The 13,662-nt window shown below is 51.7% G+C and overlaps 1 protein-coding gene across 1 annotated transcript; it reads left to right on the forward strand.

The window, feature by feature from the left end:
- Positions 1-10,170: 10,170 nt before the first annotated feature.
- Positions 10,171-13,256, forward strand: LOC113616828 (alpha-1-antitrypsin-like). Its single transcript, XM_027100187.1, has 3 exons — positions 10,171-10,862; positions 11,525-11,795; positions 12,776-13,256. The coding sequence occupies exons 1-3, from the start codon at positions 10,208-10,210 to the stop codon at positions 13,026-13,028; spliced, it is 1,179 nt and encodes a 392-aa protein (XP_026955988.1). The 5' UTR covers positions 10,171-10,207; the 3' UTR covers positions 13,029-13,256.
- The last annotated feature ends 406 nt before the right edge of the window (positions 13,257-13,662 follow it).

The following is a 13,662-nucleotide window of genomic DNA, read 5'->3' on the forward strand; positions in this document are numbered from 1 at the left end:
TGTGTCTCCTGCAGGGAGGGGAGGACAGGCCAGGCGATGAGAGAGGCCAGAGCGGGCCCTTCCCTTGGCAAGGCTCTCCTCATGCCTTGCGCCCGGGCGTGGCTGGGGACCGGCAGCCTGTCTCTGTTCAGATGGGACCTCTGTGCTCTCCCCTTTGCAGGCGGTGCACAAGGCTGTGCTGACCATCGATGAGAAAGGGACAGAAGCTACGGGGGCCACGATTCTGGAAGCCATCCCCATGTCAATTCCCCCAGAAGTCGAATACAACAGACCCTTCTTCTTCATCATCTACGATAAAAGCACCAAGACTCCCCTCTTCATGGGAAAGGTGGTGAATCCCACCCAAAAATAACTGCCTCTCTGGGTTCAGCTGTCCCCTCCAGGCCAGGTCCCCTTCCTCCATGGCATTAAAGAATGACTGACCCGGCCCAAGCTTGTGTGTGGCGTGTAAATCCCTCATCCTCTTGCGTCTGAGTCTCTCTTTACGTCCCCAGGATGTGTGTGAAATCCAGGCATGGTGATCTTTCAAGGGTCCACTGCGTTACGGTTTACTAGCATTTGCACCATCCGGCCCTGTGCTAGGCCAGGATGAAATGGAGGCTAAAACCCACAGCTTATTGACCCTTCCCCGGTCACTGTGGAAAACCTCCAGGCTTTCCAGTCTCCTCTGGGACCCCCAGGGGGAAATCGCACGGGCTCAGAATCCAGCCCGTGGTCCCCACCTCCACCCAGTGTCCACCAGGTCCTTTGCTCAGCGTCCCAACCCCGCTGGTGCTCACTGCGACCCCCGGTGAGAGCCCCTCACCCTGCAGGGCTGCCTCTGCTTCCAGAGCCCTCAGCTCACACGGGGACACTGGGCTGCCGCGTCACAAGCAGCAGGAGAAGATCAGATCCTCTTCTTGTCCCACACTGTCACCTGAGCCAGGCTTGAGCCCTGACCACTCACAGGTCTTTCCTGCAAAAGGCTCTGGTTGGTTTTTCCAGGGACCCTTTCCCATGGGGCTGGACTGGGGACACATACTTCTGCCCTTGTCACTCCATCTCTGCTCCAAGACCCTCAAACGTAGCACTCCTAGAAGCAGGTCTCATCTCCCCAGTGAAGCGAAGGTCTTGGTCTGTATCACTTGCTCAGACTCACCCAGGATGTCAGGCCCCCAAGACCACTTAGCCTACGCCCTCTTGTCTTCCCTAATCACACAGCCAAGGTGCCGCAGAGGGCTCTGCAAAGTCCCGCAATGATTCCTTGGCCATAGGAGAGAAAGTAGAGCAGACACTCTGTGCCCCAGCTGCCCTCCCTTAGCTAAGCTGTATCAGGGGCCACATTTCCACTTGCCTTATTCCTACCCCAGGGCCCTCCCTGTGGTCTTTGGAGAAAAACCACAGCTCCCTGGGCCACAGTCAGAGGCTGTCCTGGGAACAGACCTTTTCACTAAGGGCCACGTGACTCCTTCTGGCCCTCCAAGCCCCTGCTGGAGGGCTGCTGCAGTCAGGAGGCCTGGCTGGAGCCCAGCCTGAAGGAGCCAGCTCCCTGAACTCTCGCGGAAATACGCTGGTCCCGTGGAAGGACGGCCCCGTCCTACACAAATCCAGTAATCACCATCTAGCCTCTCACTGGGATGAATGCATACCGAAAGAACAGGCTTGAGTTATGTCAGATTTACACCATTTAAGTCAAAATGGCCACATCTGTGCAATTTCACATAACATAATGGATACAGTTGGACTGTTTCCCAAATAAGTCTCTATCCTCTTGAGTTTTCTCTGCCTAGAGACTTCCAACTTCTACAAATTCCATTAATGATACAAACATCTTCCAGCACTTAGAATGATGCCAGACCTGAGGGTCTGAAGACCTGGATCAAGTTCAGAATCTGCCACTTCCCAGCTGTGTGACTTTAGTGAAGTTGCCAAACCTCTCTGATCCTCAATAGCCTCATCACGGTTACAAAACCTATGTTGAGTTGTTGTGAGGTTCACATCAGAGTGTTAAAATGGATTTTAAAGGACAGCAGAGGAGGGCACTTGTGGCAGGAACGATGTTTGCTGCCTTCTCTAAGCCTGGCTCCCTGGGAGGGACCGTTCAAGCGTTTTCTCATTGAATCCTCATGGCTGCACTGTGATGTTGGGAGTGGAGCTGCTCTGCTCTTATATGCAGCACATTCTACAGATGAAGAAACTGAGGGTCAGAGAGGCTCACTGTCTTGTTCAAGGTCATGGTAAGTGGCAGAGCTGGCCTCCGAGGCTCTCCTTGTTCCCCCAGACCTCACCACATCACACCAGATGGGCCACGTGGGACTTAGGCAGAGATAAATCCCTCCTCGAAGTACGAGGAGTGCTGGATGCCTCCGCAAGGAAAACAGTCCCCGGATCTTCTGGAGCTCTTCCCACCTGAGTTTAAAGAGCTCACCGCCTTGAGCAAGAACACGGCATACTCCCCGACACTGGCTTCTGGGGAAGTAAAGGGTCAGATGCAAAGGCCACTGGGAATTCCTGAGAGTCCAGGGAATTCACCTAAGATACCATCATTTCACATCAAAGAATGGCCTGTCATTACATTAGTCTGGACTCGGGCTGGCAAAGCCCCAATTCAAACTTAAAGCCCCAGAGGGGATTTCATTGGTTCAAATGGGAACCAACAGCGTCCATTCATTGGGGTGGGGCGGGGGGCAAAGCGTCAGGGCAACCTTGTCATAAGGAGAACAAGAGTGTGCCGCAAAGCAGGCGGGACAGCCATAAACCTCAGCTTTACCTGTTCTTTAGAGTTTCAAAATGTATTCACTGCCAAGTCTGACCCTCAACATCGGTCCTTGAAGGACCCAGCTGGGAATCGTTATCCCCAAGGTACAGATGGGGAGATGGCCAGTTGGGAGACCTGCCCAGCACAGTCCTGGAAGGCAAGTCCCTCACATTTCAGCCCGGGCTGCCCTAATGCCATACATTCCCCAATCCATCTCAGACTTTAGGAAGAATGCCAACCTCCCGGTCCACATGGGGTCCACCTCTCTGCCCTAGCACCAGCTGAAGCACAGATGCTAGGGGTTCTGGGCTGGTCCAGGTCAGTTTGCCCCTCCAGGCAGGGACCCAGCTCTGCTCTGAGACAGATGAGAGGGAAACACACAAGCAGGCTCCAGGCTCGGACAGGGACAACGTGGAAGGGACATTTACACCCCCCTATCAGTCTGCAGGAAAAAGACATACCAATTCGATTTTAAGCGTAAATAAATGAACCTTTGTGGTTACGTGCAGGCTCTGCCTTGACTGGTGGGATCATCTGAGATTCGTTCATAAAATGAAAACAAAGGTCAGGGATACTGCTGGCATCTCACACATTCACACTAATTCAGAAATGAGAGATACTGATTACATGTTGATTTTCATCCCAGGAGCTCGCTTGATCCTCTCCACAGGCCCGTGGGGTGGGCATTAGTTCAACAAGGAAAAGAAAACCTTTACTGGGTGTCTGCAATGTCCCAGGGATGGGGAGGAGACCCACCCTCAAAAAACACTTGTCTATATGGCTGTGGATAATGGGGAATGCATGAGGCTGTGATACCGTGATCAATAAGAAGAAATATATAGAGATGGTCTTCATCCCAGTTCTGGCACAGAGGTCCTAAAACCCTTGGATTTTCCTAAGTGATGAGCACCAGAAAGGTGGTTTTTGTTATGTTAATGAGGTGATTTTGGAAAGTCCCTAGGTCCCCTAAGGATGGGGGTTGGTTGCCATGGGAAACCAAGCTCTAACCTCCAGGAGGGGAAGAGGGATTGGAGATTTGAGTTCCATCACCAATGGTCGGTGAGTTAATCGATCATGCCTATGTAATAAAGCCCCCCAAAAAGCCAAAAGGATGGGGTTCAGAGAGCCTCCGGCTTGGTGAACACGTGGAGACTGGGGAGAGAGATGAGCTTGGAGGGGACCCGGAAGCTCCACTCAGAGGAGCTCCACACGCCCTACGCATGTCTTCCATCTGGCTGTTCCCGAGTTAATCTTTTTTAATCAACCGGTAATCTAGGAAACAGAAGGTTCCTCTGCGCTCTGTGAGCAGCTGCAGCAAATCAGTTGAACCCAAGGAAGGAGATCATGGGAACCTCCAATCTATAACCTGTGGGTCAGAAGCACAGGTGACATCCTGGACTTGAGTTTGGTGTCTGAAGACAGGGTGGGGCAGTCTTGCAGGACTGAGCCCTTAACCTGTGGTTGCTGATGCCGGACCCAGGTACACAGTGTCAGAATTGAATTGTAGGACAATCAGCTGGGGTTGGAGAATTGCTTGGTGTGGAGAAAGCCCCACACACGCCGTAAGTAGGTGCAGGATCATTAGAGGCCCGGCTGCGTGGTGACCGTGCACCTCCAGATCCCTTCCAGAGCTGTGATCCACAAACAACGTGGACAGCTTGAGAGCTCCTTCAGCGGCTGGGGACTTTCTGCTGCTGTCCTTTGTGGGGTAATCACGCTCAGTGCCACAGGGGGAGCACGCGGCCTCCCTCACGGCCAGGCCCCGCCAGGACAGCTCTGAATGAAGTCTGATCCTAGTGTGGGAGACCAAATGGAGTGCTCCTAGGTGGAGAAGTCAGAGAAAGGTACCCTCGCCAAGATGGTTCCCTCCCCAGCGAGGACACAGCCAGAAGCCCACGGTGGTATGAGACTCACTCTGGCATAACATGAGAGATAGTAGGAGACAGAGCCTGTGTGCCTTTGGGAGAGATCCTCAACCTCTCTGTGCCTCGGTTTCCTCATATGTAAAAAGTGAAAAAGAGTATCTACCTTGCAGCGTTTCCATCTGGACTCTATGAAATGGCTCATTTCTATCAATATAACGGCTCTTGTTTTGGGCCTGGGCAGCCCAGAAGTTGTCCGTGGGCTGGGTGTCAGGCCATGGGGAGACCTGGCCTCAGTCTCACAATTCTGGGTGGTGTGAGCTGTCTAACTCAGGTGCAGGTTTCTGGAAGCCCACTGTCCCACAGAAATAAGCCCCATGTTCCAAGATCAGCTTTATCAGAAACAAAGGTGCTATATGTCCGCATAGGCCTTACTTTTGTTCTTTCACTCAACTGGTTTGGCACCTTGGTGGGAAAGATGAGGCTGTTCAATGAAGCTTGAACGATGCCAATAGCAGGCACTCTGATGGTTGCGTAGTCTTGTGACGGGTGCTGTTGGTGTCCTCCTTGCTGTAGCAAAGGTTACATAAGGAACGAGCAAAGGAACCAGAGTCGGAAGAACTGAAGCAGGAACTTGGAGCCTCCTGCAGCCTGGTCCCTGTTTTGCCGTGATGGGCAGAGCCCCTGCATACATCCCACAGGAGACACATACAGTGAATGAGATATCACCTTGGCCGTGTTAAGCCCTTGAGGTTCTGAGCTTGTTTGTTACTGCAGAGTAACCCAGCCCATCCTAACTAATACAGCTAGAATTCGAGAAATTGCACTCAAAGAAGTCTTCACCTAAGAAGCAAGCCTGAAGTGATGACTAAGACTGAAAAGGAAGGCTGAGGAGCAACCCTCATGAGGGAACCACATTAGAAGGTGCCAGAAAGGGGTGCTAAGTAAATGCCAGGGAAAGACAGCCCAGGTGCGGTGGTGAGCACATGTCAGGAAATTTGGGGGATGTGGGGCTGAGTCATGTAAGACAGGGTACCAGCAGGTCAGTCCCACAGGGGAGGGCCTGACCCAGGTGGAGCTGTCAGGTAATTACCAGGACGTTTGCTCGCAGAAGGCAAAGCTGCCTTTCCACGGTCAGGTGCTTCCTTGTTACTAGGTATCACTTTGGTTATCTAAGAACAATGTGAACATCACATAATGAGAAATCAGAGCCATCAGAATTTTTTTTAATATCATGGTATGACTTTCACAAAGATCACAGTGGACAGAGCAAGTTAGAAATACATATTAAGTTTTAAAAAAATGATTTTTTTCTTTAGTCAATAGCCTTGAAATATGGTCTGAGTATTATCAATATTATCATTGCAATTTCCTTTAGTTCTGAGGTGACTTTCAGCAATGTTAGGACGAAAGTGCTAACGGCAGTATAAACAAAGTAGAGAGAGTCCAGGAATCCCAAATCAGCCTTCTAATGAACGTGAAACCCTGAGCAGGGCGTTTGATCTCTGTGTGCCTCAGTTTCCGTTCCTGCAAAATGGGGATAACGAGACCTAACTCACTCGTTTCCTTCTTTGGATGATTGCACAAAGTGTCTTTTTTTCGTGCTGGTTCTTACCAAATATTAAACATTAATCAAGACTGCAGATTCCAAAAGTAATATTTTGGGTACTATCTTCCCCTCTCCCTTGATTTCGTCTCTCAGCTCTACCACTCACGTGCCCCAGGAGCTGGAGAGATCACCTCCCCTCTGCGAGCCTCTGTATTATCACCAGCAAAAATGTGAGCATTAAGGTCGCTTGAGGTCCTGATATTCTTCAGTATTCTAACTCCATCAGGATGGTCCCTTGTCATTCTCTCATGTGATTCCTCTGAGCCTTGGCATCTGTTATCTTGGCCTATTATCTCCCTTCTGTGCCTGGAAAAATGGGCTCTGGAGCCCAAAGAACACAGATTCCAGCTCCCAGTGTGAGGTTTCCTAGGGCTGGGACCTTGGCAGTGACAAACCCAGTGACTTCAGGCAGCTGACGTTTACTGAAGTTTAACCATGGGGGACTTACCTGGTGGTCCAGTGGTTAGGACTCCGTGCTTCTACTGCAGGGGGCGTGGGTTCGATCCGTGGTCAGGGAACTAAGGTCCCACATGCCGCATGGCGTGGCCAAAAATAAATAAATAAATAAGAATTTTTTTTTACAAAAAGGGGCACCCCGTGCCCCATTCTCTAAAATGCTTCTCTGCCTCAGGATCCTTCCCTCTTTTTTTTTTTTTTTTTTCCGCTTGTTTGTTTTTGTTTTTGTTGGAAGGTCAACCATCCATCAGGCACAGTTCTAGGCTCTGGACAGATGTTAATCACTCCTCTCAATAGCTCTGGGAGACGAGTCTCAAGGAGAGATGAATCCTTGGTCTTGCATGGCCACAAGGCTCCCATCACCCCATCCTCCCAGGCGGCCTTGTACCTGCCAGTTCCGCTGGACTAGACCACTTCAGGGAAGAACGGCCAGGCCCTCAGATGATATCAGGCACGCGCTGGCTGAGCTCTGGAGGCTCCCCAGGCTTATTTCCTTCAGGGTGTGGGGGGTAGGGCCCCGTAGGACTGAGCATCCCAACGCCCTGAGACTGCCCTATAAGTAGGCCAAGGCATGTGCCGGTGTGGTACAGCCTGTGGGGCGAGTCCAGCCCAGTGAGCCTCCCGGAGGAAGAAGAGATTTCCATGCACTGAGTGAGTAGCTCTCCATCAGCCCTGTCCTGAGCTGACACGGGTGCGTGAGGCCAGGCCACCTTGACAGAGGAGGAAACTGAGGCACAGGCAGGTTTGGCTCCGATTTGCAGGGTCAGGATTTGAAGGCGGGCAGTCGAGCCTTTGCTGTTCTGCCCAGCACAGTCGGTGGGGAGGATGGAATGACCTCATTCAAACCCCCCCATTCTTTTTCAGCTGCTTTTCCCATATAGGTTATTACAGAATACTGAGTAGAGTTCCCTGTGCTATACTGGAGGTCTGGTTGACTATCTATTTTATATATAGTAGTGAGTATATGTTAATCCCAAATATCATTGTACACCTTAAACTTGCATAATGATATAAATCGATTAAATCTCAATAAAGTTGGGGGAGAAGGAAGTAAATGTTATAAAATAGTTAAAGGCGAAAAATGTAGCTACAAACAACCTGAAGAAAATATGGCTGAATATTTAACTGAAAAAAAAAAAAAGGTCTCAGCACACAGCAGGCCCCTATAATAATACAGGCTGGTGGGCGGGGCTGCTTCGGGGTTACCTTTCTCCTTCTCCCACCCTCCCCAGGCTTGGACATAACCCCATGGCCTTGGTGGTCTTCACCTGTGTGTCTCCCCCGCTGTAGAAGGCAGGGACGAGGCCCCCTGGAGGGACCGCACCCCGTGCCCCATTCTCTAAAATGCTTCTCTACCTCAGGATCCTTCCCTCTTTTTTTTTTTTTTCCGCTTGTTTTTTGTTTTTGTTTTGAGGTGATACTATTATTTCCTTTTTCTTTATTGTTTATTTCTTTTTTTTTTTTTATTAAGAAGATTCTCCTTTCTTACCCTGTTCTTTTCACTTCTAGTCAGAGCCAGAGTCTTTGGCCTGGCCTGGTAGTTTCCATGCCCCAGCACTTAACTATCTTGCTGGAGAAAGCTGACCCCCCCATGATGGCCTGTCCCCCACATTTTCAGAGGCCAGCCCGAGGTCTCCCCCTCTGCTCCCCAGTGGACCCCTGGCCTTGACCTCACTGCTGGAACTGCTCCTCTGAAAGGTTGAGGTGTATTCATTAACTCCTCAGATAACCCTGCTAGCTTTTCTGTCACCTCCTCCCCTTTCTTATCTGGGTTCACGGCCCTGTCTTCTATCTGCTGGCCCCTCACTGATCCTAAAAGCTTTAGCTGGAAAAACCCACCGTCCCCTTCCCCCAGAGAGCTCAAGAAAGCCTTTTCGGGGCTGTAGCCGCACGTGAGTGTCTAGCTGGCACAGCCCTGATACTCAGGGGCTGTTGTCATTAAGCCTCTTAAAGGTACTGGTCATCAAGCTACTGGTAGCTGAAGGACCACAGAGGCATCTGAGCTCCCAAGCTGACAGCCAAAGAGAGTTTTCTGTGGTCTCCCGAAGGCCTCACACAGCTCACCACAGCAGAACCCTGGGGTCCCTTGACAAGGTCCCCACCCAAGAAGAATGAACACCCCAAACTGACTGAGTCCATTAAACTCTTTGGCCCCAGTGAGCAAACTCAAATGGGAATCACTTGACCCAAACCCATTCCGAAATGAGAAAAGTCTGGTCAACCAGGAGGCCTCCCAAGTGGGTCTCGTGCTCTGAGCCCTTCCTCCTTCAACATGGGAGCTCCACAGGGGTGCTTTGGCCCTGGGGGACCCTGGGCAATGCCTGGACAAATTTTTATTGTCACACCTGGGGGTGAGGAGGGGGTACTGGGATTTAGTTTTATCCAGGATGCTGCTAAACACCTAACGATGCACAGGACAGCCTCCCCACAGCATAGAATTTTCCAGCCCAGAAATAGTAGTGAGCTTGAGACTCCCGACTCCCTCTGTGCCCAGCCCTTAGAAGCAGCCAAGCTCCCACTTCAGGAGGTAGTTACTGGATGAACAGCCCCCTGAACACAGAACACAGGGTCAGACGCAAAGACACCTGTCTGTCTTGGCTCTGCTTGGCCCGCTGTGTGGCCTCGAGCAAGTTAATGACCCTCTCCGAGCTTCACGTTTCACATCCTGTAAAATGAAGATAACAAAACACTCCACAAGACAAATGTCTGTGAGGGCCGCGAGGTTGAGGGCTCTCATGTGCTCTAATTCAACAGCCTTCTCCAGGCCTAGAACATTATAGAATCAGATGATAATGAACTCCAGGCTCAAGTGGCCTGTAAGGTGAGAGCTGTAGCAGTTTCAAGCAAAAGGAGATGGAGGAAGTGTGTGGAGTGAGGGAGAATCTGGGCCTGAATCGGGCAAGCCCTTCTGTGTTCTGACTGGGTGTCACTGGGCAAGATCCTTCCCACTCTGGACAGCAGCCTCTCTGTCCATGAAAAACCAGGGTTCAGCGGAATCCCTCCTAGGGCTGTTCCAGGTCCAATCATCCCTGAGCCCGATCTGGCCCACTTCCTGGGCGATCATCTACTTCCTGTGCCTCAGTTTCCTCTTTTGCAAAGTAGGGGCTGTGGCACTTATACCTTGGGGTCATTGCAGATGTTAGTGGAACCATCGAGAGCGTGGACCAGACCCAGACTACCTGGGGCTGTGATTCTGGTCCTGCTACCTTACCGCTCTGGAACCTTGGACAAGTGACTTAACCTCTAGGAGCTTGGTCGCCTCATCTGTAAGCCCAGGATAGTCGCCTGACCTGCCTCACAGGACTGTTACCAGAACGCAGTGAGATAAGACAGTAAAGTGCTTAGAATGGAACTTGGTGTATGGTAATCTCCATAAAGCCTTTGCTGTTTTTCTGAGTCTTTCAGTGGTGCTGATGTAGGAAAGTGCTCGGCACATAGATGCTCGATAAGCTGTGTTTGCTTTGACATGGCGTCAATCGGTGGCCGAGGGACTGGTCGTGTGGCCTGACCCGGGTGTGGTACCCTTCTCTCTGTTGCAGGACAATGGCATCCTCCATCACGTGGGGCCTCCTCCTGCTGGCAGGCCTGTGCTGCCTGGTCCCCGTCTCATTGGCTGAGGGTCTCCAGGGACACGCTGTCCAGGAGACAGACGCATCCCAGCAGGATCGTGAGCACCGCCAGGAAGCAGCCTGCCACAAGATCGCCCCCAACCTGGTCGACTTCGCCTTCAGCGTGTACCGCCGAGTGGCCCATGAGTCCAATGCCACCAACATCTTCTTCTCCCCAGTGAGCATCGCTACAGCCTTTGCGATGCTCTCGCTGGGGACCAAGGGTGACACTCACACCGAGATCCTGGAGGGCCTAGATTTCAACCTCACTACAAGAATAGAGGCTGAGATCCACGAAGGTTTCCAGCATCTTCTCCACACCCTCAACCAGCCAGACAACAAGCTGCAGCTGACCACTGGCAATGGCCTGTTCATCAACGAGAGCGCGAAGCTAGTGAGTAAGTTTCTGGAGGATGTCAAGAACCTGTACCACTCTGAAGCCTTCTCCATCAACTTCAGGGATGCTGAAGAGGCCAAGAAAAAGATCAATGATTACGTAAAGAAGGGAAGCCAAGGAAAAATTGTGGATCTGGTAGATGATCTTGACCAAGACACAGTTTTTGCTCTGGTGAATTACATATTCTTTAAAGGTAAGGCTGCACAACCAGCCTGAAACAGAAACACCCCAAAATATTCTCAAACACTCAGTTCTTAACTTTCCTGGCAGTGCAGAATAGGATATAGCCATGCATCTCTGCACGTGTTATTCAATTTTCCACACATGACCGCTAAAACTTCCCGCGATCATATAGGGTTAGGGAACTATGGATTAAACAGTCAAAGTATCATCGTCTCTGCAGGACTTTTCAGAACCTTAAATGTCCTAACGTGCATTGTAGATCCCTATCTGGGAGGGGTGTATGATACGCAATGTCTCCCAAAATAGAGAGCCAGAAAAACAAATTTCGGCAGAGTGTACAGAGGAAATAGGATTTCCTGGAACACGCTTCTGACAACTCGAGTGTAGAGGAAACAGTGACACCTTTGGAGTCAGAAGGACCAAGGTTCAAATCCTTCCTCTACCACTTATGAGCCTCTACAAAATTGAAATTTTGGACCCTACTCCAGTCTTGCATTATCCTCCCAGAATACCTTCTGTACACTGATTGCTCGTTGTAGCCCCATTTTATAGATGGTGAAGCTGAGGCCCCGAGAGAAGTAGCTCACCAGGAGGCTCAGGGCTCCTTTATTCTACCACTGTTATTAAGCCTTCTCCCAGCCCTGGCTGATGTCCGCTGTCCTTTCTCTCCAGGAAAATGGGAGAAGCCCTTTGAGGAAGAGCACACCACAGAGAGGGACTTCCACGTGGACGAGGAGACCACCGTGAAGGTGCCCATGATGAACCGCCTGGGCATGTTTGACCTCCACTACTGCGACAGGCTCACCAGCTGGGTACTGCTGATGGACTACGTGGGGAACGCCACCGCCGTCTTCATCTTGCCCGACCAGGGGAAACTGCAGCATCTGGAGGACCAGCTCAGCAAGGAGCTTCTCGCCAAGGTCCTGGAAAAGAGATACGCAAGGTGACTTCCCAAACCAGAGGCCAGCCCAGGAGCTGCCACAAGAGGTCCAGCCTGAAGGGGGAGGCGGGGGTAGACGCACGTCCCATGGCCGTGACCACTGTGCGTGAACTTGTGCCTCCAGCAGAGGCCAGCATCCGTGCAGGTAGTACCAGCCGGGCTCCATGGGAGGGACGGTGCCCAGGGGTGAGGAGTGAAAGTCCTGTCCCTGAGGACTTCCTCCCCAGCCTGGACACTGCCCCTTCCCAGTGGCCAGTGCCCCATGCAGGGAGAGCAGCGCCAACTCATGTTGTGGGCAAACCCAGAAGGAAGAAGTGAGCTTCCCGGCAAAGGTGGCAGTTAAATGTGGAGTTTCAGAACAGAAAGTCCACGGCAAGACGGGGGAAACCTGCTAGGAGAGGCTGGAAAAGCAAAGGCCCAGAGTGGGAAACTCCAGGACACGTTTGACACTGGTTCAGGATCCTCTGTCACTAGATGAGTGTGGTCGGTCACCGTCATGAGCCCCAAATTAGTGCATGTCTCTGTATTTGTAAATATGCCCATGCCCGGATGGACTGTTTTCTCATGTACAATATAAAACAAAAATACAGAGAAGTACTCATCATTCACTGAACAGATGTCACTCAGGACCTGCCACCACGCCCCACGGTCCTCTGGGATCCTGGTCCCGGAGGAGTCTCAGTCTGAAGGGTGACCAAACCCTGCAGGGAAGCAGTGTGCACAGTCCTTCCAGAGGACACGCTGGATCCTCCAGGAGGCCTTATCAGAGGAGGTGGCATTTGAGAGGCTTTGCAGGACAAGAGGACCCCTGGGGTTCTAGCATTCTCTGACCCCACGTGTAGAGGAACTAAAGTAGAATAAACCAAGGCTGACCTCACATCCTTGCATGGGCAGGGGGACAGGGCGCCAAGTGGGAGGAGCGACCAGGAAAGGAAACACTTTCAATTCTGTGAAACTTTTTTATTTTCTAACCATCGTGACAGTTCTGCCAATTTATACTTGCCCAAACTGTCCATTTCTGGAACCTACGATCTGAAAACTCTCCTGGGTAAACTGGGCATCACCAAGGTCTTCAGCAACGGGGCTGACCTCTCAGGGATCACCGAGGAAGTGCCTCTGAAGCTGTCCAAGGTGAGCGTGTCCTTGACCTCTGTAGGTCAGAATGTGCACGGGGGCTGCAGCTCAAGGGTGAGGCTGAGGAAGGGACAGAGGGACACAGGCACACCTGCAGACTGAGGTCCCTGAGGAATGCCATCGCTCCACCAAGACTGCAATGTGGTCGGATGATGGAGGGGGACAGGTGGCCTCACATGCTTGGTGCATTTTATTTAAGGACCTCCTCTGAGGTTGTGTCACTCACCCTGTCTCATCCTTGGCCGGGGACTTCCCTTCTTTGGGTCCCGATAAACCCCTATTTACAGAGAGAGGCTTAGGCTCAGGGATTGCAAAGGACCTTTGGCCCTGCGCCTGTGACACCAGGAGCTGCCGCTGAATCACTGAGTGTGAGTTACAGAGTGATTTCGACCAAAGAAGCCATTTACGCAGGAGAATTACAGGTGCCCAGAGAAACAACTGCAGTTCAGTGATTGACTGTGAGCTGAGTGCCTGGGTGGGGATGAGGCGTGTGAAGGTCCCCATCGAAGCCCTGGTCCCCAAGGAGTTTAGAATCTGGTCTACAAACAAGTGCGGAGCCAAGGAGACAAAGTACAAGAAAATCCGCCTCCCGAGGTGGTGGGTTCCTTCCCAGGGCCATTGAGGAGGCTGGTCAGGAAGGGGTGAGGGTCCCCTCGTGGGTCAGACACAAGCCTTGAGAGCCATGCTTGTGTGTCTCCTGCAGGGAGGGGAGGACAGGCCAGGCGATGAGAGAGGC

The sequence above is a fragment of the Aethalodelphis obliquidens genome, unplaced genomic scaffold (genome assembly GCF_003676395.1).
Source record: "Aethalodelphis obliquidens isolate GAN/ISIS:26980383/991018 unplaced genomic scaffold, ASM367639v1 scaffold593, whole genome shotgun sequence".
NCBI lineage: Eukaryota > Metazoa > Chordata > Mammalia > Artiodactyla > Delphinidae > Aethalodelphis > Aethalodelphis obliquidens.